Consider the following 27982-nt stretch of genomic DNA (forward strand, 5'->3'; position numbering starts at 1 on the left):
AGGATACTATTGCAAGAAAGAAGAACAAGTGAAGGTGAATTATTGTCTGAAGATCATGGCAGGAGGGGAAAGAAAAGAGAGACAATGAGCGAGACAGAATGACCGGCTGTAGGTGCATCCAACCCGTCACCCGTAACATAACATAGAACGGCAAAAAAAGGGGGGCTGCGTAAAGCGGCAGGGCAGTCAACAAGACATACCACCACGCACCCCCACCCTTACTACCGATGTATCATCATAACATAATCATCGTTCACCTCAAGTACATATAAAAAGAGAGTACACCCCGTTGAATGGCACACAAGTTAGGAATTAAAAGTCGCAACACCAACGCCGACTTCTTTAGTATTATTATATTATATAAGGATTCATCATCAACACAAATAACATGGACTCCAGAACTGTTGTAAGTTTTTACATAATAATATAATATACATCATATATAGTATTATCATCAAACCTGCATAGGTACATTACATTTCTTTGGAATATTACTTTTTTCATTTTCTTACACAAATAATTATACAAAATTTACACCACCTATTTTTATTTATTTTTTTTTAAATCAAATAAAAAATAAACAAAAATATAAAACAGGACTTATAAAATTAATATTTTTTTTGTTATTTAAAAAACAACCTGAAATTAAGATTGACAGTTAATTTTAAATAAATTTACTAAAACTTTTTCGATAAACATAACTTTTTTTTGGATAAAATGTAGAATATTATTTTTTTCTTATAACTGAAATTATTTTTAAATTAAATCCAAGATTATTTTTAACATGAAAAAATAAAACGAATAAAATCGTTACAAAAAATTTTTATTTAAAAACATTCTTATTTAATACACAAAGAAAAAAATACCTCACATGAAGGTGATAATCAAATCAGTAGTAACCTTTTAAAAAAAATTAACAAATTATTAGTCATTTTGACTCTTCTATTTACTAAAAGTAATTTTATTTTTTAACTATTTAAAAGAATAACTCAACTACTCTATTAATCATAACAAAAAAAAAAAACTATTCTCTACATTTTATAATTTTTATATAAAATATATTTGGGTATATGTATTTTTTATGTTTGTTTACCCTTCGGCACGTTAGGTATTGGTTAATATAATAAGATGAATGATTTGTAGCGTATGTGAAAATAACATCCCTCAACGGGATTCGAACCCGAGACCTTCGTATGAAATGCCGAGACGCTACCACTCGCACCACGGAGACCGGCGGATATATATTTATATTATTTTTATCTAAATGAGAAAAAAAAATGTTCGTTACTACTAATAAACTTTGCGTCATAACACTCTTTCAAACCCTTGTTAAGATTAGTTCTTTTAAAAGGATTAAAAAATATCATACTCGTACATAATTAACCATATAAAATCATTTATATTTTCCACGGTGTTTTATTGACGATAAATTGTAGATGAAAAATTATAACATTTTGTTTTATAATACGTTTAGAATAATTCTATTTAAAATACGAAACTGATAAAAAAATACAACGTTAAAAAAATAAAATAATATAAAAAATCTTAAGTTTTCGGATGTTAATGGTTAAATTATAACGCATTAAGGATTCTTTTGCACCAACTTTATCGATATTAACGACTTCAATCGAGTTAGAATAAACACAAAATAATAGATTCCTATGCAGCCCTTTTTTTTATGAAAGAGCGGACATCAACAGTTATAGTCATTAGCCGGGAGAAAATTGATAGCGTAAGAAGATTCCATACCTGATTATCGGGATTCGAACCAGGGACCTCCGCACGAAATGCTGAAACGCTACCTATACAGCTACGGAGGTTAGCTAAACAGAGTTATTATTTCAGACAGAATCACTTAAAAAAAATTAAAAACAAAATTCAATCACGTGATGCGCATTTTAGTAGTCAATAAATAGGAACTAATTAGAAATAAAAGTAAATAAAAATAAAATCCATTAAAATAGATAAAATAAAAATTAATATATAAAAAAATAATATTAATATATCTTTATTAATTTTTTATAACTGTTCGAAAACACTGTTTTATTTTTTTATTTTATTTATATCCTGGTCTTATCTATATACTATAATAAACTTATTAAAACATATATATAAAAATGTTGCATTAATTCCAGTATATCTATCGATAAGAATTATTTAAAAATCGATATTCACGTTTAATTTTAAGTGAATTCCCGTTAATTTTAACGTGATATTCACGTTTAATTTATATTTTCTTTAAGTGAATTTTACACGATTAAAAAAAAATTCAAACAACAAGGAATTATCAATCCATTACCAAAGTGAATTAGATAGAACAATACGATAAAGAATGTAAAAGAAAAAATGTAAATTCAACAAACAGTCGTTATAATTTTATTTCAATCTTTCGAAAAATAAATCGCATTAAACGAACACTTTTTGAGGTTATTCTTTATTAAAAGCAAACGTGGTTAGAGATTTTCCGTTCGGGAAGTTGATACAATTCGAATCTTAACCAAACCTGTTATACATTAACGTAAACTGATCACAAATACTGTCCCCAACCTATCATTAAATTTTTTATTAATCCTGGCCTAGATATATGTATATAACAAACTATTAATATATTCATTACCTGAAAAATAAATAAAACTAACAGGCATCGAATCAAGAGACCTGGACTTGAAATGTCTAAAACCTTCCGGAATATCATACCAATAAATAAATAAATTGGAAGAAATTTAAAAAATAATAAATAAAAACCTCTAATTAACGTAAATTGTTTTTTCTATTATTTTTATGATTTTTCTATTGGTCTATATATTGGATTGCTTCTTAACAAAAGAGGTAATTTTCCTTTATATTATGCATGTAGAATCTCTGACGTTCAAAAAGGAATAATCAAATATACCTTCTTTGAGAATAATGATTCTTACTATATAACCAGCCCCGTGCTGAAAAAAGTAAAAATGGCTCTCTTTTAGACCTCAAGATTTGTATTTCAGTAGACTTTGTATTCCAATGTTTGAGTTATAAACTACTCACAGCATGGGTTTCTTATTATTCTTGAGAATATGTATGACATCTTTAGGAATAACTTGTGATTAATCTCAAGTTGGAATAGGATATGTTTTCCTTAACGTACAATACTCATAACTAATTAATATGACCAATTATAATAGTTAATGTATGCAGCTTATTGATTGATGTAATCAATTAATTCATTTTTAAACAACAGATAATACGAAATGTTATATAATCACCACAAACATAATTTTACACCTTCATGAACAGTATTATTTGAGAAACGTTGGTTTATGGATTAGAAATTAAAATATTAAAAAAAAAAACAACAATTTATTGAAAACATAAAATTAAATTGTTTAATTTAAATAGAATTTCTAACTTTTTAAAATCAAATAAATTTTTAAAAAATTTATAATCAATCATTTTGTTTAAATCAAAAAAGTCAAATTACTTTGATTTAGATTCTCGACTGTACATATTACTGGAGTATTTTCTACTGTAATCAATTAAAGAAACTGTCTTATGATAGATTAGCTTGAAATTAGGTAAGATTAAACTAATAAAAAATAGTTAACTTACAAGCCCTTGTAATTTAAAATTAAAAATTAAAACAAAAAGGAAAAAAAGAAAAATTAATTTATAAGAATTTTTTTGTTCGTAATTATTATAGATTGAAGGATTTATAATTACAATAACGTATAAAAATAATCAGCTTACTAATTAATGCATCCTTTTTATACACCAAAGGTTGCATAAATTATCATTTTTAACATTAACATTATTATTTCTTTGTTTTTAATTGAGTTATATGCACATTCTATGTATAAAGAATAATATAACAAAAAGTTTCATAAATACAATGTATGTTACATTAATATATAGGTAACATGGATTCCATATGGGAATAATTAATTATAATTACCATTATTATAACATTTTTTTTATGTATATAAACTACACAAATAGCAGATTTACAATTATCTTTAGTATTATTATTATCATAAATAATAAAATAAAGTACTAACTGAACAATTTATTAATTATAATTAAGTTTAGTAAAATAATAAAAATAAGGCTATCATATATATCTGGGAACAATTAATAATAGTTTTTTATTCATATTATAATACTCTTACATTTATTTATTTATCATAAATAAATTAATTTTTTTATATCGTTGATGAGAACAAAACAGGTGTATAAATAAGACGTTAATTATATGAAAACATGGGAAAATACAAAAAAAAAAATGAACAAAACTGATATATATTTATTAATTTACAAAACTAGTAATTTAACTAAACTAAGAAATAACAGAATTCTATTTATGTTGTGCTAGAAAGGAATTTTTTTATGAAAATTGGTACAGTTATTTTTATTTTATGTATACGATTATATTACGACTTAGTAGTTGTTATAAATCATAGACAACCGAAACATTACAATTAAAAGCTTGAAAGCTTATTATTTAATAGAATAAAGAAGCTTTTATTACACCGATTTATACACAACATATTTAAATAAATTTTAGCTTGTATTATTATTTCATAATAATTGCTGTAGTACATAATCTTAACAGCGATTTTAAAATAATATGATAAAATGCACCAAACGATTTACTGCATTAATTTCAAAACTGTAATTAATAACGCGTGATAGACCTATTAATTTTGTTAATAATGAGGTTCTGAGGGGTCAATACGCTAACATCGATAATTTTTTCTTTTTTATAAAAAAAAAAAATAAATACCTATCAAATTTTGTACAATATTTGATATTTTTTGAAAAGAAAAGTAGATATTTCAACAAAAAATTAAATGTTGAAAGATATCGCGTAAAAAGTTTTTCATTGATCTATTTATCATAAGGTGCACTCGAATCGTCAGATTCATATAAGTTAGTTCACCGAACATCCGGTTTACTATTTGTCTAAGCGATTTCATACAGTGCCGTAGTACAGGTTTTAATTTTTTATTGGACTGGATTGATTTCTAAATAATTTGTAATTTAAGAAAAATGATATTCATTTATTTAAGATAAACAAAATATTCATTTATTAATAACCATAATAACTCAGGTTTATTTATATATTAATTATTTGGAAAAAAAAAACAGGGATAATTAAGTTTCATATTAAAAATCCAATAAATCAAATAACAATTGATGTAATTACGTTGTATTAGGCTAATAAGATATACAAAACAATATAGAATAATAAATACATTATACAAATATTAAATCGCTAAAATTAAATTAAATTCTGCTCAGACAAATAAAATTCATATACCATATTCTCTCGAACTTATGTGGCGAATTAATCATAAAAGAAAAAAGATTTAAGTCTATTTATTATAAGAAGATATTGCCCTAGTAACATCAGGTATATATAAATATGTATAGTTCTCCAAACAGCCGATTTATATCCAATAGAAACCACGAAAAAAATATTATCTTTATAAACTCAAAAACTATCTACAATTCCTTATAGAAACCATCTACAAACAAAGGTTTAACTGACAATTTTTCGGGTCAATTTGGGTATAATTACACCCAAACGTAGAGATATTTGCTAATTTATATACTACTATACAATGGCTAACCCGCCGGGCTAGGCTAGTGGTTAAACTCTTCATCGCAAAATCAGCTTAACTTCGAAGTCGAAAGTTCTAAGGTTCGTATCCTTATAAATGCAAATACTTTTATATGGATTTGAATACTAGACTGTGAATACCGGTGTTCTTTAGTGGTTGAGTTTTAATTAACCACATTGGGAAAGCAAAATAGCAACCCACCCGTAAAACCTGCAAGAAAAATTCCAAGGAATTGGAATCGCCAATGGTCGGATAACGATTATAACTATTTTTTTTATACGAGTACAATGAATGACCAAATAATTAACTTTATTTCTTTACAGTCTTGCAAACTCATGTGAACAAAATTATATTTCCCTGCAGATGACTGGAACAAGAAATTTTAGAAAAATTAATAAATTTCAACTTTCAGGGGTTAGAGTATTTTTTAGAGTATTTTTTTTTTTTGCAGTGCCAATAATATTAATGTTTGATTTATATTATTTTTTAGTAGTAATTTTTTTTTATGAAATAATAAAAAACGTATATACCACTCAATATTAATAGAATTAATTATCTTAAAAGATAACTCGCTCACCAAATTTAAAAATATTATACTTTTAACCGTTCCTGAGAAATTAAGCAAAATAGACGCGAAACTTCAATCTATGCGTATTTTTTAATTCAGGAAACGTTGTACAAATCGGGGAAAGAGTAATTTTGTAATATGTAGCGATGCCTCCTTTGATTACAAACACATATATAGTCTATAGTAATAATCGAAAAAGTAGAATTACCAGTATTTAAAATAAAGGACAAATATTGTGAAATTTAAATACGTAACAACTGAGATTTAACAATTTTTATTTTATGACAATATCTTCTTTGTATAATTATTACAAATGTTGATTTATTTTTTACTTTTAAATTCAAAAAAGATTAAATTAGGATATAGTATTACAAATATAATTATACCAGAATTTTCTTTTCAAAAAAAAAAAAAAACAGTTTCGAAACGGAGAAAGAGTAAATAAAGGAAGAAAAGAAAAAGATGCAACCGGTTTCAAGAATATTTCATATTGTGCATAATTTAAAAGAGTGGGAGGGGATAAAACTCGGATGATCTTCACCAACAAAAAGAAATAAATATATATGATTGCCAAACGATAACAAGTATCAACAATATAGTTGCTTAATACGTAGCTGTACATAAATTAACGTTGATTCTTCCTTATATAAGATTGTCATTCTTTTTCAACGGAGGGCAAACCTTCCAGTTAAAAAGTGTAAAGGTTACTTTAAAATAAATCGAAATAGAATTAACGTTAATAAAAAATAAATAAATTATTATATTATGAATATGTTCACATATAAACTGACATATTTATGTTATGCATATAACTTTTTATGTTAACTAAAAAAAAAAAACTGGAAACAGAATAATTTTTTTTTTTTATAATCTTTCTTTATAAAAGTAAATAGAATTGATTTCTTAAACCTAACCAGAATAACAAGGATTAAATCAAATTGAATATTTTAACATTTATAGTGAGTGATTCTTCAAAATATACATAAATTTATTTATTATATATTAAGTAATAACTTATCTATGTCATGGTAAAGAATTAAAAAAGAAAAATTACGGTCATTTACGTGATCAAAAAAAATTAAATTCTATAAAATAAACAATATTAAATTTTTCTTATAATATTAAACACTAGCAGACCCGGCAATGCTATATATATATATATATATATATATATATATATATATAGAGAGAGAGAGAGAGAGAGAGAGAGAGAGAGAGAGAGAGAGAGAGAGAAAGAAAGAGAGAGTTTAAATGAACTCAATTGAAAATTTGATAAAAATATTATAAAAAACTGAACTTCACAAATTTTACCTTTCACTTATTCTCCTTCCCCTTTCCCTATCCAACTTCTCCCTCAGACAACTCCCGGTTTCCTTTTTACCCTTTCCCGTTTTCCTTTTTTCTCTTTCTACCTTTTCCCCGTTTTCCATTTTCCCCTGTTTCCCTTTTACCCGCGCGTAAATCGGTCCATTACTTTTTTGGTCTTTAGCGAACACACATATGAACATGCCTTTTATATATATATATATATATATATAGAATAAAAAAGTCTGTTAGTATATTTTTTTCGTAAATATCTCGACACCTTGCGGATATAGTTTTTACAAAAATATTTCTTTTCACGTAACTAATATTCATATTCTGAATACGAACCAAATCGGTCCATAAATATAATTTTTCTAAATATGTCAACCCCAGCGCCATCTAGCGGGTTCATTTTTTGCAGAGATAATTCTTTCCGTGTAAGTAACATGTATTCTGAATATCAGGCAAATCGGAACATAAATATAATTTTTCGAAATATCTCGATGCCAACGCCACCTAGCGGGTCCGAACTAATTCAGAAACCTTCTCTAGCATACGTCCAACCATTCCCCAAAGTTTCATCGCTATCGGATGAACGGTTTAAGAAGGCATCAGAGACATAAGGACAGAAAAACATTCATTTTTATACATATAGATTAAAAAAAGGATATTATTTCCTTTACCTTTTTATCTTTTACGATTAATGATATATCTTCATCACACCCACTAAAGATAAAAATATTTAATTACATAATTAGGGAAATGTCAATAAACTCGATTTGTAGAGAAGTGAATTTCTTAAAAATAATGTTTGCGATTAGCTTTTTTTTAAAGAAGATAAATTATAAAAATATTAAAAAAAACAAAAGTACCAAAATTTACCCATTATTTTTACTCTCCTCGGCTATAATAGTATATGCTGCAATAGTAAAACAGCTATAAAGGGGAAGTATGAGTATATAGATCGGTTAAAAAAATTAATCTAAAAATAGTGTCAGCCATATATCTCTAGGTTAGCTTCCGACAGCAGTTCGGTAGGAGTCTTTCCCTTAAGTAAACTACTGATGTCGGTTGAACAAAGCAACCGCATCAAGGAATTCCCACACGGTTTGACAATGCGGCTCTCGCCACATTGACTCGCCGCTTGTGAGTGGCCAATTTTCCCCTTGACCTCTAAGTTCTAGGGTGGCCCGGTCTCTGCCCCCCCCCCTTCCCAAGAGTAGGGCAGTCAAACATCAAGTGTTCATTTGACTGGACCTCCCCGCAGACGCACAGCTCATCAGCTGCCAGGCACAACCGAAACAGACATTGGTTCAAATTAACACGGTTGGTGAGCACCTGGGCACCCGAAAGAACGAACTCGAGGCATACCATCCTCCCAGATCCCGTATAAACTTGTACAGGGATCTTTCCTTAGTCTTAATACTACTTAAGGATTATTTCTAAAATATTAATTTTACCCGAATGCTTTCCCTTGAGTATGGAAGACCTCCAAAATGAAAAAAAAATTTTTCGCATTTTAAATTTCAAAACGTATTTTGTTAAACAAAAACGTCATTAAAATAACTTAATACTCTTCCCAATGCAAATTCATTACCAGAAACTCCCAGTACTCCAGACCAATACGCGTTACAATTTTATTTACAAAATAAAAAATTTATGCAATTCATTTTTTTGTTTGCAACCTACTTGTATTTAATAGATAAAAATTGGATACCAGAAGTGGGATTCATAAGCTACATTTGCCAAAACAGGCAAATAAAGTGACAGCCTTTAAAACATTTTAATCAAGGTAAAATATTTTTAAAATCTTAAAAATTATTTAAAAAAGCATTACTAGAACAACGAAAATAAAAAAAAAAATTATAATAATCTAAACAATATATAGACAAATTTAAGCAGTCAGATAACAAACAATATCGGAAAATTCAATATACTCAAATAAATATATCAATATTATTTTCAAATTAAACCAAGGTAAAAGAAATTACCAAATAAACCAATATTATTATTTAAATAAAACCGTACTCATACAGATCGAACCGTTTAGCATAGCTTTTCAGAAACCTACAAAAACCTTACGTAAAATAATAAAATCTGTAAGGAAAAGAGATATTTATTTATATGCAACAGTATTTATATTATTCCAATTTGGGAATGTACAGTTAGTACAGCTCTACCAAACATTGCGATATTAGGAAAATTGCATATATTTTAACATATATAAAGATTGCTAGCTACCAGTCACAGCTTCGCCCGCGTTATATTGTTATTTGCGTTTCCCGTAGCGGTCAATCCTTTTATTTTGTTTTTTAGTCAAGTAACCGGAATCAGGTGCAGCCAGTCATACATACAGTAACGGTGACAGTGGCTGTATTGGTTGAGCCACAGCGCCGTATACCTTTACACCCGTTAGAAACATCGGAATTAAAAAAAAATCCAAAAATAGTTTTTAAATTAAAGGAGTACCTTCAAGCCCAAATCTACTGAATATCTCGTTTACTATAGTCGGGATTGGGAAAATTTGTTCACCTGTCTTCAACACCTTTCAAGGTCGAATTTCAAAAATCTAGAAATTGGTATATTGACATGAAGATTACACTCAGCAAAAATGAGGTTGATTTCTTCTTCTGTGATCAAGAAATTAAAAGAAAAAACAGGGTATAAAAAAAAATTAAAAATCACTTTTAATCCTTGATTATCGAAATTTCAAAAATCTGGTTAACAGATATTCATAATCATTCAATTAAAACCCAGCTGTGATAGGCACACACATATCACAATTCATTAAAGTTTGTGCTTCAACCGGGAAATTTCCACTAGTATATAAGTATATATATATATATATATATATATGTTTTATTTCTTTTCGAAATGAAATATATCTTAAAACCTTCTCTGTTATGCCAAGAAACATTGGTAAAAATTTGTTTGCAAGTGATCGGATGGTTTTTTTGTTTATCCCAAACAAAATAAAAACCCTCTTCCTCTTTATATAATAGTATAGATAGATGATACAAGAATAATCATATTTTATAATATAAAAGAATGTAAATTAAAATTTCAAATTTCATCCAAATCATTTAAGTTTACGCAAAAATCATTATTTTTATCTTTGTTATTTTGTTTTTTACTTAAAATACAAACAAAATTATATAATTAACTAGCCGGTCGGGGCTTCGCCTTCTGGAACCCCCCCCCCCCGTGGCACAGGTCGGCGCAGGCGAGCCCCTCGATCACTAGGCCCCAGAGCTCGTTTCGCTCGCCCTTTTCGGCTATTCACGATCTCTGCAGTGTTGGTTACCCTCATGATTGTGAGAATAATACTGATAAATAACAAAGCACCCGGTCTTTATAGAAACCTGAAAAAGAAACTAAATCTCAAAAGACAAAGTGGTAATAACTATGGTAACTTAAGTACGTAGATCTTTTGACGAGGAAAAAACTTATTTCTGTTGCCATGATAACAGAAATTAATTTAATTATTAATGTTTTTCTTCTTTAATAAGTATCTTTAACTGATAACTTCACTCCCAAGAGAACTAAAGTTTCAAGCTTTGCCTTAAAAACATCCCTGGGTTAACACTAATGTAACCTGCAAATTTGAAAGGAATCAGTCAGTTGGTTCTCGCGTGATGCAAATAAACTTTGGGCTTTACATTATAATTAATTAATAAATATTATTTCAACTTGAAGTAACTAAAAAAAAAAGGCATGAAACTTAATTAATTTTCTATTTATCTATTTATTTCAATCGGACTGCTAGGGACCACGCCAATATCATTTCCTTTTTGCTTATTTTTCGCATTTCCTTCATTTTGCCTTTCTTCTTCTGGTATTCTTTCTTCCTTTATCCAGAAAAAGAACCTTTGCATTATAAATTATTTCTCGAAAACTTCGTCGGAGGTCTAAACTATTTCGTCGGAGGAGGGGAAAGCCCTACCAGCCGTCATCTGCCTGTACAGAACGGCAGTGTCGGGCTCTCACCGACTAAAATCCCTTCCCCACGATAACACGTGAAGACTGGACCCGCCAAAAAGTATAACTTCATTTCCAGTAAGAATTGCAGGATCAACAGCCAGAAGGAAACATTTCTCTAAACTTCATTCTATCCGAATATATTTCTCTAAATTTATGTTACAATTTTTTTATCTAAAAAGTTTTTTTTACCTTTAATTTGACTTGTATTTTCTGTTATTCAATATTTCTCTAAACTTCATTCTATCCAAACAGTTTTCCTGTTTTATCCTTAGGTAAAAGAGATAGTTCTTCTTTTGTCCCCTAAAAGTATCCAGTTGCCTTTTTTATTTTCCAAAGATTTCAAAAATTTGTTTATTTAGTCTTTTTGGATTTCTTTATATGAGGTATGCGAGAAATTTTAATCTTCAATTTTTCTCTGCGTTACCAAAACATTTTTGGGGTTTTATAAATTTCCTTAATTTATTTTAGTCTATATATTAAAATGAATTGAAACTTAAAAAAATAGTAAGTTTTACTCACAGTTTCAACTCTTTTTTTTGTTTTTTTTTATTTATTTATTCAGCGGTTCTTAAGAAGTAAATCTTACGACACAATTTTTTTCTTTAATGAAGCGTTCTATAACCAAATTTTGTTGGTTAATTTTATAAATCGGTTTTATTTATAAGACAAATTGAAAACAAGTAAACTACGTACTGAGTTAACCCAAGCTCATTTTACTTTTACGAAACATAAGCCCCGAAGGTTTGCTAATTAAATGCAATTTACTAGAGTGGACTTAGTATAAAAAAATTAATAATTTATTAGGGATGTCATAATCTAACCAAGCCCGCACGTACAATGCATGCAACGATAGTATAGTTAAATCGTGAGGATGGATTTATCGGCTAACCTATGTATTCATGACATTTGAGGGCAAAAACGTATCATGGCCTGTAATAATAATACTTACATCAAAAACTATATTTACTACTTAAATGCCAAACGAAAGGATAAATCAATCCAATCTTTTCTGATATATAAATGAAAATCAACGGTGTAAAAATTAGGTAAAATAATGCAATAACTGAAACAAGAAATGTTGAGGCGGGACTTAAATTAAAAACCAACTGCAATAAAAAGTAAATAGCCTTTTAACGTATGAGGGATAACCTTATACTTTTTTCTCTTCTAATTTTTAAAACGTGTTTAATAGAAATATTTTTTTTTTAATTGAACACGAATAAATAAGAATTATAACCATAATAGATGTACATATCTGATCTGACATGACCTAACCTGACCTGACATAACCTAACCTATTCTGAATCCCGCTGGCTATAGAATTAAGAGATAGATTTTAGACATATGAAGCTATATGAAGCAACAACATGCCTTCATTTAAATAATAAACACAGTAGTCTAACAAAATTTTTATTACCGTAACAAAAGCGATAAAATAACTACCTAAACCGTACACACTGTTTTAACTAAGCACAGTTTATATTAACGCCCTTAGGGAATCAATAAAAATAAAAAGTATTGTACCCTAATACTGTAGTTATATATGTATAAAACGTTTATTTATATTCCTAAACAAAGAAAATTAAAATAAAATTATATCAGTTCTTGTCGTGATATGTCAGAAACATTTCTTCGTTAAGTAATAAATAAACGATAGGTATTTAATTAAAATGCACTTTTTACAGACCTCATAAAGTGAATCCATATTTATACTCTTCTATCATACTCTTGTAATAAATAATAAAACATCCTGAATCAGATACACATCTAAAATTCATTGCCATAAGGCAGGAAGATAAGGAATTGAACTAATAACGCCGTTTCAATGGGAATTCCAATCGGTACCTGCAACAACACAAAAAAAAATAAATCCGTTACTTCATTAATAAAAAATAATTCTTTTAAATTCCCAAGATATTTAAATCCAATAATTTTTATATTTCCTGATAAGTTGGTTATTAATTTATTATTTTAAATCTTTCCCTAAAAGAACCACGTAATTTTAATATAAAAAAGGATAGTATAAAATTGGACTTTACAGCTTAAAACAATAAAGGATGTTCACACGCATATATGTATGTATATGTATATGTATTTCTTAACTTTTTATTCTTTTCACACAGACGCTCAGACTCTCCGTTAATAAAATCAGTCTGATAGAAAAAAGTAAATAGATAATTCTTAAAAAAATCGAGTAATTAGTCTTACATCAGCAGCAAAAATATAATGCTTGACCTTTAGTGAAAAGAAAAGTGGCTAGTTAGCATACGGTAATTTACATATAACTTATAAAATTACTGACACTTTTTATTATATGTTATAGATAAATGTTTATTTCAAACGTCAGTCAATAAATTTTAAAACAATATTTCTTAATAAAGTATTTAGAATCAGTAAAAAAAAAAGTTGATGACACAATCGTTTCTGATGAATGGCTTACACACACAATTTAATTTAAAGTATTTATCATTTTATTTAAATACAATATTTCTTTGTTTATTTAATTCAATTATTCTAACAGAAACCCGCGCGCATACCGTATTTAATTCGCGCAGGTGTGGAGGTACTAGCGACGTCGGTCAGCACTAAGCTAATGTAATTTCACAACTTACATGAACAAATTTCGCTTACCGGTGTAGCCGGTTCGCAAGACTTAACGCACCAGATTCAACCGGGCGATCGAGTGCGAGACCCACCAGACCGATTTACTTTTTTTAAACTTTAAATATATTTCACTTATTTAATTCTACTGCTCACCTGTGACGTCACAAAATAGCAGTAGTTTAGAGCATTTTTTGGGTTGGGGATGTGATTTTGCAAAAAGTTTTCTTTGGAAAATATTGTTATTTTTTAATTAACAAATGCATTTAAGAAAAATGCAACCTTAATTAGGCGAAATCTCGAGATACTTAGGGTAACCTTGTTTTACAGTCTCACCCTGTAGACCTTTTAAATTGAAAACTTAATGGTATCAATGCCCCATATTTAGAAGTAATCTGACCAATTTTGGCCAAAATCGATCCAGTAGTTCTGGATATATAAGATGATTTAGAGGTCAACAAACAATATTCGGAAAATTTCCGTCCGGTTTTCGGGTTCCTTAGATGTCAAAATCAGTCGAAAAGCGCATATGCCCAAACTGGACCGATTACAATTCTTTCTCTTCTAGAATTATAACACTATCTACACAGGAAAATAAATACAAAAAACTGAATGTATTTATATAACCATCTGCCCGCTTAGTATGAAAACACCAATTTTAAATTACAACAAAATCAAAATGAAAGAATGTAAATACTCAAAACTACAAATCATACAGATATGTAAAAAATAAAAAACCATTAGTATTTTTATCTATCTACTTAAGCGAAAAGAACAGCTGTAAAGAAGTTAATTAATTATTCAGAAATAAAGTTAATCGGTTATGTGACAACCACAAATTGCTACTCATACAAGCTGTAAGCGCCGTACACACACACACACACACACACACACACACACACACACACACACACACACACACACTCGCGCGCGCGCGTCAGTTCAGTGAATGAATGCAATGTACTTAAAAGAGGTTGGAAGGAATTTTTGATTTGTAGTATATTGCGTTATTATATCATATTATTCATACTTTTAAAATTTAAATGCCTCCAGAGTAAATTGTAAGAAAGAAGGATATGAAAAGAGAAGTAGAACACAAGTAAATATTTTAATCTATACGGTACGTAACATATATATAAATAATATAAAACATAATTCATGTGCAGTGGCTGATTTATTTCCGTTTTATTCCTAGCCCGATTACAAAACAAGAAATATATAACAACTGCGTTAAAAATTGAAAATAAAAATACATCCCATTAAGTTATTTATTAAACGCATCGCCCACAATCCACACAGATGATAAAATTTAAATGCAATCCGATACAAAGCCCCACCCTTTTTTTAGCTTCACCATCAAACGTTCGTCGCATTAAATCTTATTAGAAAACAGCCGCCCTCAACAACCTTGTAAAGAATACATTCCACGAAAGAAAGGAACCTCATTAAGTATATTTGTTACATAATTACATAAATTAATATTAGTCTATTATAAAACGAATAATGAGTTACAAAAGAAAAAAAGAGAACCAACATCTCGTGAAAAGATTTAAATAATTTAATACCCATAGTAATACTGAATGAACTATTACAAATTTTACTTAACATTTTTTACAACCCCGCACCTAAATACATATATTTTATAACTAATTTAAATTTTCTACCTTAATTATTATTTTTTAAATAAATTAAATTACATATTAATAAGATATTTTATTTTAATTAACACCTTATATGGCTAGTAAATTATTAACCAAGTTATAAATGTAAAAATGTAAATGTGTATCTCTACACAAACTGATAATTTATTCAAATAATTTGTCTTATTCAAATTGTTTTTTTTTAAATAAAAAACAAGTTACCACAATAAGAAAATTATTTATTTTTTAATAATTATTTACAACCCCCAATAAATTTAATAAAAATCTGGGTGAACGGTTAACAGTTAAGTTGGACACATACGCCACACAATTACAAATGAGAAAAGAGATTAATTAAACCTAAGAACTTCGGGGATTACTTTTTAATATCAATACGAAATACAGAAGTGAATTATTTTTTTAAAATATGATCCGGTTGTCTTAAAAACATAATCGGACCTGGGTTAAGATACAGAATCTCCAGAAGAATGGGAATCCATTATCTTGATCTGCTTTTGAATAGAATCTACCGAATTCCATATTACCAAACGGTAATCTATCAATTCTTATCTAGAAAGCCTTTGGAACTACAAAAATGATTTGGAAACTTGTAAAATTTCGTCTGTAATTTGGTAAAAGGATGGTTCCGCCTATAATTCTGAAAGGATACTTTCTACCTAAGGGTTATAAAAAGCCCGAAATACAGTATATCCGAGATGATTATCGGGTAAGTCAGATCTTTTAACTCTTAATAAAAGTATATTATGAAAATAATATTAGCTACAAGATAAGTAGAATCTATTAATTACAAATTTTTAATTACGTTGTATCTGATCTATTAAATAAGTGACTACATATTATTAAAATATTTTCAAAGATGTATGCACTCATTTCAAATATTATTTTTTTAATTTAACATTACCGCAGAATGATCCACAGATGGAGTATAAAAATCTATACTATTAAAAAGATTGTGTGCGTGTCTGTATGAGCACGTTCGCGCACGCGCAACTCTAAAACGAAATCGAAAAAAACAAATGTTATATTTTAATAGAGGACCAAAAACGACCTGATAACACTAATTGGCACTTTGCACCAACCTTGAAAATCTTCGAAATAATCGGGTGGTGAAGTATGAGCGGGGTATCAAAGTATCACGCGACAACCAACCTACCAACTGGTTTCAAGATTTTTCAAGATACATTCGTGTTATCCCAGGAAAGGTTTTACGCCAAATAAGGAGGCCCTAGTCCCCTTGCATAGTTATCAAACCTTCTACAGTATATTAAAAACGAAGGAAACTTTGGAGAGAGTTTTTCAGACTTTAATTATTAATTACAACCATGAGGGATAACAAACCCAGCGGGAGACCTCCGCTGTGATTAGATTACAACACAAACTAAAATTTAACAAATAAATAAAATGCCGATTTCTGTGGCAGTGGTAGAGTCTCGGTCTTTCATCGAGGGTCCCGGTTTCCGTCTTGCATTGCATTTTTCATACGCTACAAAATTTCATTTCCATATTCCCACGTACAAGCTTTTTCCTCGCAGCAAAAAAAAAGAAAAGAAAACCATTTCTATACAACATTTATTACATTTTTAAAACTGCAATATAATTGAAAATTAAATAGCTCCTTCGTAAATCCATTTTAGAAACGAAAAAAAGAACGAATTATTTAATAGTCACGCAAAGCAAGCGAAGAATATTCGTAGTACTGTAAGAAATCAATTTTCATCATTAAAATATATATTTAGCGAGCAATCTACAGATTATCAGTTATTAGTAGATACTCAAATTATTTTATAATCAGATATTTTAAATTATACTTCTAAACAAAAATCAAACGTCCAATGTATTATAATAACATTCTAATTTACTACCTTTTATTCCAATCTATAATCATTATTGGTATACCTGAATTAATTATTCTAAATAAAAAATCTAATATCCGTAATTGTTTTTATTAAAGAAAAGCAACTTAAATAAAACATTATCCAAATAAATAATGGCTTAAAATTACACGCGCGCACACACACACACGCACACACGCACACACATACACACACACACACACACACACACGCGCGCGCGCGCGCGCGCGCGCGCGCGAGTAATATTAATAAAATTTTCTTTTTTTCATTTAAATGTTCATATTCTGAAAGAAAATAAAAAAAAAACTATCTTCTGTAGAAACAAAAAGTAAAGAAAAATATTGTACTAGGTTCATTAATTTTTTTTTTACAAACGAGATAAATAAGTTCAGTTAAATATAGTGAAAGCAAACGATTAACTTTTAAATTACAATAGATGAATCAAAATCCCATAACTAATTTTAAATGTTAATGTAATTATTTAAAGACAAAACAACCAACATCTGATGAAGTAATCTATTAATGACCGAAGTAATCGATTAATGACCGAAGTTATCATCAAAAAAATAATTATCAATCAAAATTTACCAAAGTTACATAACTGAATATCTTTAAAGAGCAAATAAAATACAGTAGAATCAAATTAAAATAGATATTACTTAGATAAAACGATATCCTTTAAGATGAAGATATTCAATTATTTTTTTCTCTTGTATTTATTTTATATCATAAAAAATACATCTTAGATGTTAATCGATAAAAGTAATATAAAAAATGATAACAATAATAAAAAAAAAAATACAGTCCCAGTCTGTTAACTAGTTTCGAAGAATTCTACAATATTTATAATCCATTGTTTTATTATCGGTCAACCGAAACAATAAATCCCTTAATAACAACGGTGTTGTACAAGTAAATTAAAAAAGGAAATACTTTGTCACAGAATATACACACGACGAATCACAAAAGAATTACCTTTGTTATTATTTTTTACTGAAAACAAAATTATGTTGAAAATAAATAATATGAAAATAAAATTATTTAAAAAATTACAAAATAATCTCCCATACCTAACAAAAAAAAGTTACTTTTTACGAAATATTATAAATTTATTTTATTTATTCATTATTTTTCCTCTCCTTTTTTTACATAATTACATATCTACATTATATTTTCATACAAATAAATTGTTAATGCTACTTAAAAACTAGTAACGTTATTAAAATTTCTAATATAACTAGCTCTGACACGATTTGTTGTTGCAGTGAAATACGGTGAAAAGAAATTAGGTGCTCCCGAGAAAAAAACACCTGTATGGGAGTTACCATCATATATTTTAATTGCATTATATGGATAAAAAAATTAAAAAATATAACATAAAGGTACAGTGCTACACTGGCGGCTCGTAACTAAAATTAGTGGGGGTGCTGCTCCAAAAACTTTTTCTGGGTCTTTTCAAAGCCACGGTTCAAGTTTTCTGTAAAATAAAAGAACCGACAAAAAATTAATCAAATAGAGTAACTGGAAGCAGGATAATAATATAATTCTACACTTTATCACATTCAAGAATATGGTACACGGGTTTTAAGTACACTGTGCTAAAAAAACCGTATTCATTCGGTTTAACCGAATAAATAATAAAATACATAATTACTTTTTACTAATTTTCTCTTTCGCCGTTCCAGCGTGTTTTTGAACAGATTTGACAATCAAAGAGCCCTTGCTTTCTTCCGCCATCATCTGATCACCACTGAAAAAATTTTAAAAAATTTGTTTAAATTTTTAAGAAAGGTATTCTAAGGCAATGATAACGACTTTACACACGCGCACGCGCGCGCATATACACACATACATACATACATACATGTATATAAAGTGTGTATCCTAACAAAGAGGTACACGCTTTTGATTTAGTATCACTCGCCAATTCCCCTCTGCGCAGATTGAATTGAAACTTTTCAAAACTTTTGTAGACGGTTCTAAAAATATTCTGTAAAAATTTCAAACTTCTAGAATTTATAAAAACAAAATAGCGGCTTTCAAATTCAGCTCTGAAATATCGTATGGACTCTGCTAGATTGTCAAATGCAGTGGCCTATGTAACAACATTTAACTTTTTCTTCAGTTGTAAATCCCATTTCAACAATTAAATGCTAACACAGGAAAGTGAAGCAAAGTTATGACCAATCATTAAATTGTTTTATTCAATTTAAACAGCTATTTAACAATATATAATAATCTGTTTTTAATGATTGTTACAGCTATTTTGTAATGAATAAAACATCTGGTTTATCTGAAATTGATGTTTAAATTTGAAACCCGTCATTTTGTTTCTATAAAGCCTAGAAAGTTGAAATTTTCACAAAACAGTTTTAGAACCGCCGTTAAAAGATCTATAAAGTTTCAATAAAATCGGTGGGGGTATGGGAGAGTGATACTACATCAAAAGCGTACACTCTTCGTGGGCAACAAGGTGTGTATATATGTATATATATATATATATATATATATATGGCATCTATATTATAATTTTGGATCCAAATTATAAAATAATTTATAGATTGTTAGGAATGGATAAAAGAGCGATTTTTCGAATAATATAAACTAAGATGGGATTTACCTAAAAGGATCAAAGAAAATCATATATAGAGTAGTAACATCACAAAATTATAAATAAACACGCAACAGATTGTATATTATAAAAATTCCTAAAAAAACAAAGAAAAAACTAACAACACAGTTGTTTCTGACGCAAGACTTGCACACACACACACACACACACACACACACACACACACACACACACACACACACACACACACACACACACACACGCACACACATAACTTAATTTAAAATATTTATCATTTTATTTAAATATACTATTTTTAAAATTTTATTTAAAAATGCGCGCGCGCATACCGTATTTAATTCGCACGAGTGTAGCAATACTAGCGGGGACGGTCAGCACTAACTTATATAAATTCACAATTTACACAGAACAAATTTTGCTGGTACGGTCGGCAGACTGGTGTAGCCGAATAGATTAACGCACCAGGTACAGAGTCAATCGAGCGATCGAGTTCGTGATCCGGCCAGACCGAATGACTTTCTTACACGTTAAATATTATTAATTTATTTAATTCTACCGCTCACCTATAACGTCACAACATAGCAGACGATTACATTTTTTGGGGTGCGGGTTAGATTTTATAAATTTTTTTTTGCAAATATTGTTATTTTTTAATTGTTAATAAATGTGCTTAAGAAAAATATAACCTTAATTAGGCGAAATTTCGAAATACTGAGTGTGACCTTGCTTTACAGCTTCACACCCTTGACTTTTTAAGTTGAAAATTTAGTGACATCAATGCCTTTTATATAGAAGAAATATGACCAAGTTTAGTCAAAATCGATCCAGTAGTTCTGTACATATAGGGTGATTTAGAGGCCAACACCATCATTAACGAAAAATATCCATCCGATTTTTTGGGTTCGTTAAGTGTCAAAACGTTAAGATCCGGTGAAAACTGCATATGCCCAAATTGGATTGATTAAATACTTTCCTTTCTTTAGCTATATTTAATCTATATCTAGGTGGGGAAGTAAAAATAAAAAGATTTTAAAAAAACGCCACCAATGAGTGCCGTTATTTAACACTACTCAATTCTTTAAATTTCGAACTTTTGAGATCGGTATCAGAATAAATATAAATTTCAAATCACTATCTACTAAACATTTAATTTGGCACCAACTTCAAAAAAATCAAAATTTAATAATTGTTTTTATTATTATTTTTTTTTAAATTAATTTTATTTATAATTTTGTACTTTTATTTTTAATTATAAAAGAGATTGGCTAAAAAATCGGAATTCAAATGAAAAAAAAATGTTTTATCACAAAACATTTTACCGCTCGCGCCGGCCTCCGTGGCGCGAGTGGTAGCGTCTGGGTCTTTCACCCAGGGGTCCTGGGTTCGAATCCCGGTAAGGCACGGCATTTTTTAATACGCTACATTTCCATATCCCACGCACAGGCTTCAAGCTTATTGTGGTGATGTCATTGAAAACGAAAAAAGTACATTTTAATAAAAATCATAAAATAAATGCAACTTTACGATGTTAAATAACTATTACCGAGCATGACTTAAGACTATATGGCATTCAGGATAATATATATTATTTTCTTCAAGAAAATTATACAAAATCAGGAAATCGTTTAGGTGGTCAAATAATTTAGATTTCATATAGGTTGAAGAAATTTCCAATTCAACAAAAAATTACTTCTCTTCGTATTATGTTAAAGCGGATATTATTTTTTTTACGAATAAATGAATTTATTTTTTTGCAAAATATCACATTTGAAAAAACGGATTTTTAATTGAATATTGTATGCAATCACAATTCTAAAGTCAACAGTATGGACTGACTTAATCAAAATCAACACAAGTAAATTCTATTAGGAAACACATGGTTAAAAAATAAGAAAAGTTAAGTTAAGGTAATTTATTGTAGAAATCCTTTCTTTGAAACAATACTATGTGATTAAAATTAAAATTCTATTAAAAAATTCATCAAGTGATATACCAAGTTTTCTTTTTAAATAACTACAAGGTGTCAAAATTTTTCATAATCCAATAACACTGAATCTTGATTCAAAAAGTCCTCCTTTATGTATAAAAGTAATATAAATAAGTAGTAATTGTTCATTTATAAAGATAATGAACTGTATAAAATATTATTATTAAAAATGGAATATTTCAATTTCAGATATTAATGTTAGCAGTATTCGCTAGCTCAGCTTTGGCCAGACCACAAGTACCTCCAGCATACTACAGGCCAACACCAGGAGCTTTCATTCCAATCTTATCACAGAACTACGACTTGAACCCAGATGGATCTTACACATTCAGGTAAAAAAAAAACTTTACCATGTTTTCTTTTTTCAAAATACAATTATTGTAAAAAAAGGATCAGTAATATATTTAAATGAAACATAAATTTTCATATTTGGCTTTGTTTAACTATAATCCACCTTAGCTCACCAGACTGGTCTAGCAGTTAACTCACCATCGCAAATAAGCTGATTTTGAAATCGAGAGTTCTAAGGTTCAAATCAAAGTAAAGACTGTTACTTGTATACCAATTTTTTTTTCAAATACATACCTAAAAAAGAAAAATAAATTTTTGAAAGTATTAGTATGCAGTGTAGCACTTAAAAGAAATAAAAATATGATAAATAGAAAGAAACAGGAAGGTATAGGACAGAAACCTTTGAACACAGTGTCATAGAAAGATGTTTAAACCCAGCGAGTCAATGAAATTTGAAATAAGAAGTCTTAGGAAAGAAGAACAAATTTAAAGCCAAACCTTGAACTGAGAAGAATTAGACTGATAGGCTAAAAATGAAGACACCCAAGTTTAGAATTTGGTAACAGAAAATAAAAACTACACATTAACATAAAGATCCCCTTCAATAAAACTGAATTCAAAAATGGTAAAACTGATTTCAGACTCGAACTATAGAGAATCTAATGTAACTTAATTAGATGTGTAATTTAATTTAATTAGTAATGTGTAATTAATTGGGCAATAGAATAGTCACACTATTTCAAATTAATAATATTAAAATGGCTGGCACAATAAACTATGTTAGATTTCACCTTTTACAGAAAAACATTACTTTTGATCTCCAATGAGAATAAAAACAATCAACCGAAAATAAGTTTGTACCACCAAGTAACAATTCAATCTAGAAAATTATGTTTTATAATATTAAACTAGAACATAATGTATAAAGCAACCAATTAGTGTACTTTTTTATAGTTTATTAAAACATGTTTATTGTAATTGTAACTAATACTCAGAAAGGAACAACAAATACGATTTAAGTATTTTTATAATTATTGTCAAAATGAAAATTTTAACTGGTTTTGATATTTTCAGTTACCGTTCAGGAGATGGCAGTGCCCGAGATGAATCTGGAGCTTTAAGATATGTCGGCACCCCAGCTGAAGCAATGGGTGTACAAGGAGCATTCGCATACAACTCACCAGAAGGTCCAGTACAAGTGAACTATGTTGCTGATGAACACGGGTAATTAAAATTGCATTGCTATTATTATTAATAACTTTGCAACAACATTCATTAAAAACAACAGTTATTACTTAATTTCTTCTTTCTCAAGTGATATTTTATTTTATATGGTAAATAAATAACACAATAACACGTGTTGCCCATGTATAAAATCATTTGAATTATTATTTAGACACTAAAGTAAGTTTTAATAACTTAAAACAAGATTATACAGAATAATATTACATAAATATAATTATTCAGACATACATCACCTAACATAATCATTTGATTCCAACACACTTCAAATGAACAAACACCATATGCACAAAATCGGTTACGTAAAAATAAAAATATTAGAAAATGTAAATAAATAAAAATAATAATAATTATAGTCAAGTAAGTAAACTGGCAATAATTATTTTAATGAGTTCTGATTATGTAATCATGAATTACATACAAAATAATTCATATTCACTTTGATACATATAATTCCACATATATGGAACAGAAAAACCAAACAGTAAATTAATTTCCTAAATATTTAAACCTAATAGAAAGTTTGACTAAATTAACTAAAATTTAAATAGTACAGATAACTCAAACACTTATTAATGGACATTATTAAAAAAAAGTAAAACAAATAAAACATCTTAGTAAAATAGGAAGTGAGAATGAAATATTATCTTTTAATTGTAAATTAAAAACTGAATATGTTTACATATGAATATGAATATAGTTGAATATGGTATATATATATACATATACCATGTACTTTTAATTTGGAATTGTATAACTTGTAAAATAGGACAAGTATTTATTTTTTACATTTAAAGTAATTAAATAAACTGAATAGTTTCTAAAAAAAAAATAAATTTAACAATTTATTTTTAAAATGTTATATAATAACATAATATTTAATTAATATGTACTTTTATGAAAAAATTAAATACATAGTGAGTAACACTAAACATTAAATGATTTATCAAATATAATCCCAAAGTAAAACCTTTAAGTTTATTAATAAGCATTTTATTAAACAAAGTAGACTAGAAAACATAAAAAATAAATAAAGATACAGTACGAATTTAGACAGCAGATTATACCAACTTTAAAACTGATAATTAATTAACATAGCACTAGAAATCAGTAAATAATAAAAAATTAACTATAAACACCAAAAAAATGTCGCAAAGACAAATCCAGTTCATACATATCAATAAAATAATTTAAATAAATAGAAAAGATCAAATACCTTGACCAAATCTTAGAAATAATGCAGCTCAATGTGATTAACAAAAAAATCCAAGAATACAAAAACAATTAGAGAATCTTATGTAAAAGAAATACAAAGAAAATTAAATAAATAAGTGCAATATACTGACTGCGACACATTTATACGAACCGCACTCAATATTATGTGTAGCCAAAATTGAGTCACCATTTATTTCCAAGCAATTTGCTTCACGTGTTACAATATATTTCATTATATTATAATATAAGATTCAAAAACTATGGTATGAGCCAACAGCACAGTTCATTTCAATTATTTTCAACATTATTCACAATTTTATAAATTAATATTTCTCTTGAACAAAATATCTATTATTTTGCACATAATTTCCTGTTAATTCTTATATTACTATAATTACCTGGATTTTATTCCTAATGTTTTATTTTTACATTAAAGTAGTTTTTATTAAGATTTTTTTAAAAAATTCCTTTTCATAAATTTTGATAAAAGACTAGATTATTTTATTACAAATTCTTATTTTATCAAAATAATTCATACTATTTAGTAACAATTCTCTCAGCTATATTATTGTTTTATAATTGTTCACAGCAAGGCTATCTTTATTTATTAAAAATAAAAAACAATAATATTTAATCAATTGACTTATAATAGTCACTTAACCTGCAACAACGTCATTCTTGTAAACCACAAGAGACACCTTTCAATATTTAATAAAGATACTGTGCAAAATAATAAGTATATTAGAAATACGTACATAATTTTCATTTAAAATAAAATTCTATCAAATATGCAACAAGAAGAAAACTAATAAAATTCAATAACTGAAATGTAAAAAGAAATAATAGTTGTCAACAATAGATAATTGTATTGGATTTACCCAAACTGATATTAGTATATTTCCAGTTTGAATATAGACATACTGAGGCTGACACCTGTAGTAGTCTACAAAAAACAGAAGTTAATTTAAAAAAGTAACAGGCAGTAACATTTTACACTTTCAATGCTTTTAACTAATAAAAACAAAATAAATGATGTTATAGTAACATTAAAAATAAATTTCAATGTCACTATTTCCATACATATATGTTACTTTATGTTTTTTATGTAATCATATATTTAAACAGCACAAAAGAAGGAAAAACATAAAGAAAGTTAAGCATAATAAAATATAAATTTAAATAATAAAAAGTAATCTGAGGCCATCTTCAAAATTAACAAGTATAATAATTAAAGAAACTGTCTGAACTTCCTTTTTTTATTAATTTTCTTAGCAACTATATCAAAAAATAATTAAAAGATAAAAATCAGAATAAACTCGAATATTTATATAACATGTTATAAAATTATTCCAGCAACTGAAACGAAATAATATACGATTACAAACAAAAAATAATTTGTGTTTGATACTCAAAATAGTAAAATATTGGTTTAACTTGTAATAAACAGAAAAATGAGTATTTTATATATAAAATCTAAATGATTCAATTGAAATTTCCATGGATTTTGTTAATAAATACTCATAAAATTATGTAAGCATACTTCACTTGAAAGATTATTCCTAAATAAAAAGTAACTGATGCAAGATAAAGTCCTACTAAAATTCTATGTACTAAATTCAACCCCAAAAATAAATAACAACTCTATAAAAATGAAGTAGACCTAGGTAATACCTATCCCAGTAAGTCTGCCTTTCATTTTCAGCTGCCAATATTTTTCATATCATATTAGATTCATGAATAATAATCTAATTTCAAACTTTAATAAATCACCCAAAAATTTTCAACAATCACTTGTAAACCATTTCATATATACTTACAATGCCTTATGAAAATATAGTACTAAATTAAAATATAATAATATAAAGATTGTTAACTTTGAATTGCTAAGAATTAGAATAAGATAAACTTAAATTTTTATAACCCAATCGTTCCATAACAGACAAAACTTCTCGGCAACTATCATCCAACAGATTTATGGATGATATAAAATAAGGTAAAATTCTGATAGCCAAAGCCAGTTTAATAAATCATTCTGTATACACTCAAGTTAACAAATAGTGAATACAGTATCATTGCATGCAACAACAACAAATGACTTTAAAAGCTAATGCCACGTAATATTTATTAAAATAATAATGGGCAAAGTGGTAGCATATTAATCTTATATCTATAAGAAGCCGGGTTTGAAAACAGTCATTTTATCTTCATGTAAAGGTAAAAAAAATAATTTTTTCCCCCTAAAATAAAATTTACTCACAGCAGATAAAATTAAAAATAAATAATACTTGTTAACTATGTAAATAATATTAAGGGCATAAAGGTTAAGATTTTAGAAATATATAATTGTTTTTTTTCTTTTACTTTCAGATACCAACCATCAGGCACAAACATCCACCCTGATATCATAAAATCAGTAGCATTACAAGTTGCCGAAGCAAGGAGCAAACCACCGGGTGCTGAATATTAAATTTAGTTAATTAAAAAATGCCTGCCATACATAACTAATCATTAAATGATACTAAATAAACAATCTAAGCTTTAATTTACAAATTAATCTAATAATTATAAATTATTACTGAATTAATATACATAAAAGGATTGAAAAAAAAAAAATTATACCGAAATTGGCAATTCAATTGAGTAATATTTCAAAAAGCATATGTACTATTAAAGTTATATGCAAATGTGTTGTGCAATAAAAAAGATAAAGCCAGTATTAAGGTAATAATAATTAATTATAATTTTAAAACTGCCGAAACATAAATGTATATTATTAGTTATTTATTTGTATTACAATTTTTTAATGTGTTCAACTCTGTATACTTCTTACTCATACTTAAATTCATGTTTATGAAAAAAATTGTATGTACAGATTATTCTACAAAAATGATATGTTAAATTTTATATTTAATAACTGTATGTAATAAATAAATAAAATAAATTTGATTATATATTGTATAAAATTGGTGTTTTTATTTTGTCAAATTCTAATTATAAATATTTACAAGGTTATTTATAACCTAGTAAAACAAAAACTTAAATTGTGATAACCTCCCCAATATTAGCTTATACAGCTTAGAGGAAC

General features: G+C 27.6%; 1 protein-coding gene and 1 long non-coding RNA gene across 2 annotated transcripts in view; one reads left to right on the top strand and one right to left on the bottom strand.

The window, feature by feature from the left end:
• LOC142331481 (uncharacterized) overlaps window positions 1-25047 on the bottom strand; it is a 215200-nt gene extending 190153 nt beyond the window's left edge. Inside the window, exons 1-2 of the long non-coding RNA XR_012758004.1 lie at window positions 24899-25047; window positions 13142-13299 (exon numbers count right to left, since the gene is read on the bottom strand). This is a non-coding gene — a long non-coding RNA (uncharacterized LOC142331481). The remainder of the gene's footprint in view (window positions 1-13141; window positions 13300-24898) is intronic.
• Window positions 256-27848, top strand: LOC142331480 (endocuticle structural glycoprotein SgAbd-9-like). The gene is made up of 4 exons (XM_075377420.1): window positions 256-406; window positions 22339-22481; window positions 23515-23664; window positions 27265-27848. Exons 1-4 carry the CDS (start codon window positions 389-391, stop codon window positions 27362-27364), a joined length of 411 nt encoding a protein of 136 aa, XP_075233535.1. The 5' UTR covers window positions 256-388; the 3' UTR covers window positions 27365-27848.
• The last annotated feature ends 134 nt before the right edge of the window (window positions 27849-27982 follow it).

This window comes from Lycorma delicatula, chromosome 10 (genome assembly GCF_047948215.1).
Source record: "Lycorma delicatula isolate Av1 chromosome 10, ASM4794821v1, whole genome shotgun sequence".
Classification (NCBI taxonomy): Eukaryota; Metazoa; Arthropoda; class Insecta; order Hemiptera; family Fulgoridae; genus Lycorma; species Lycorma delicatula.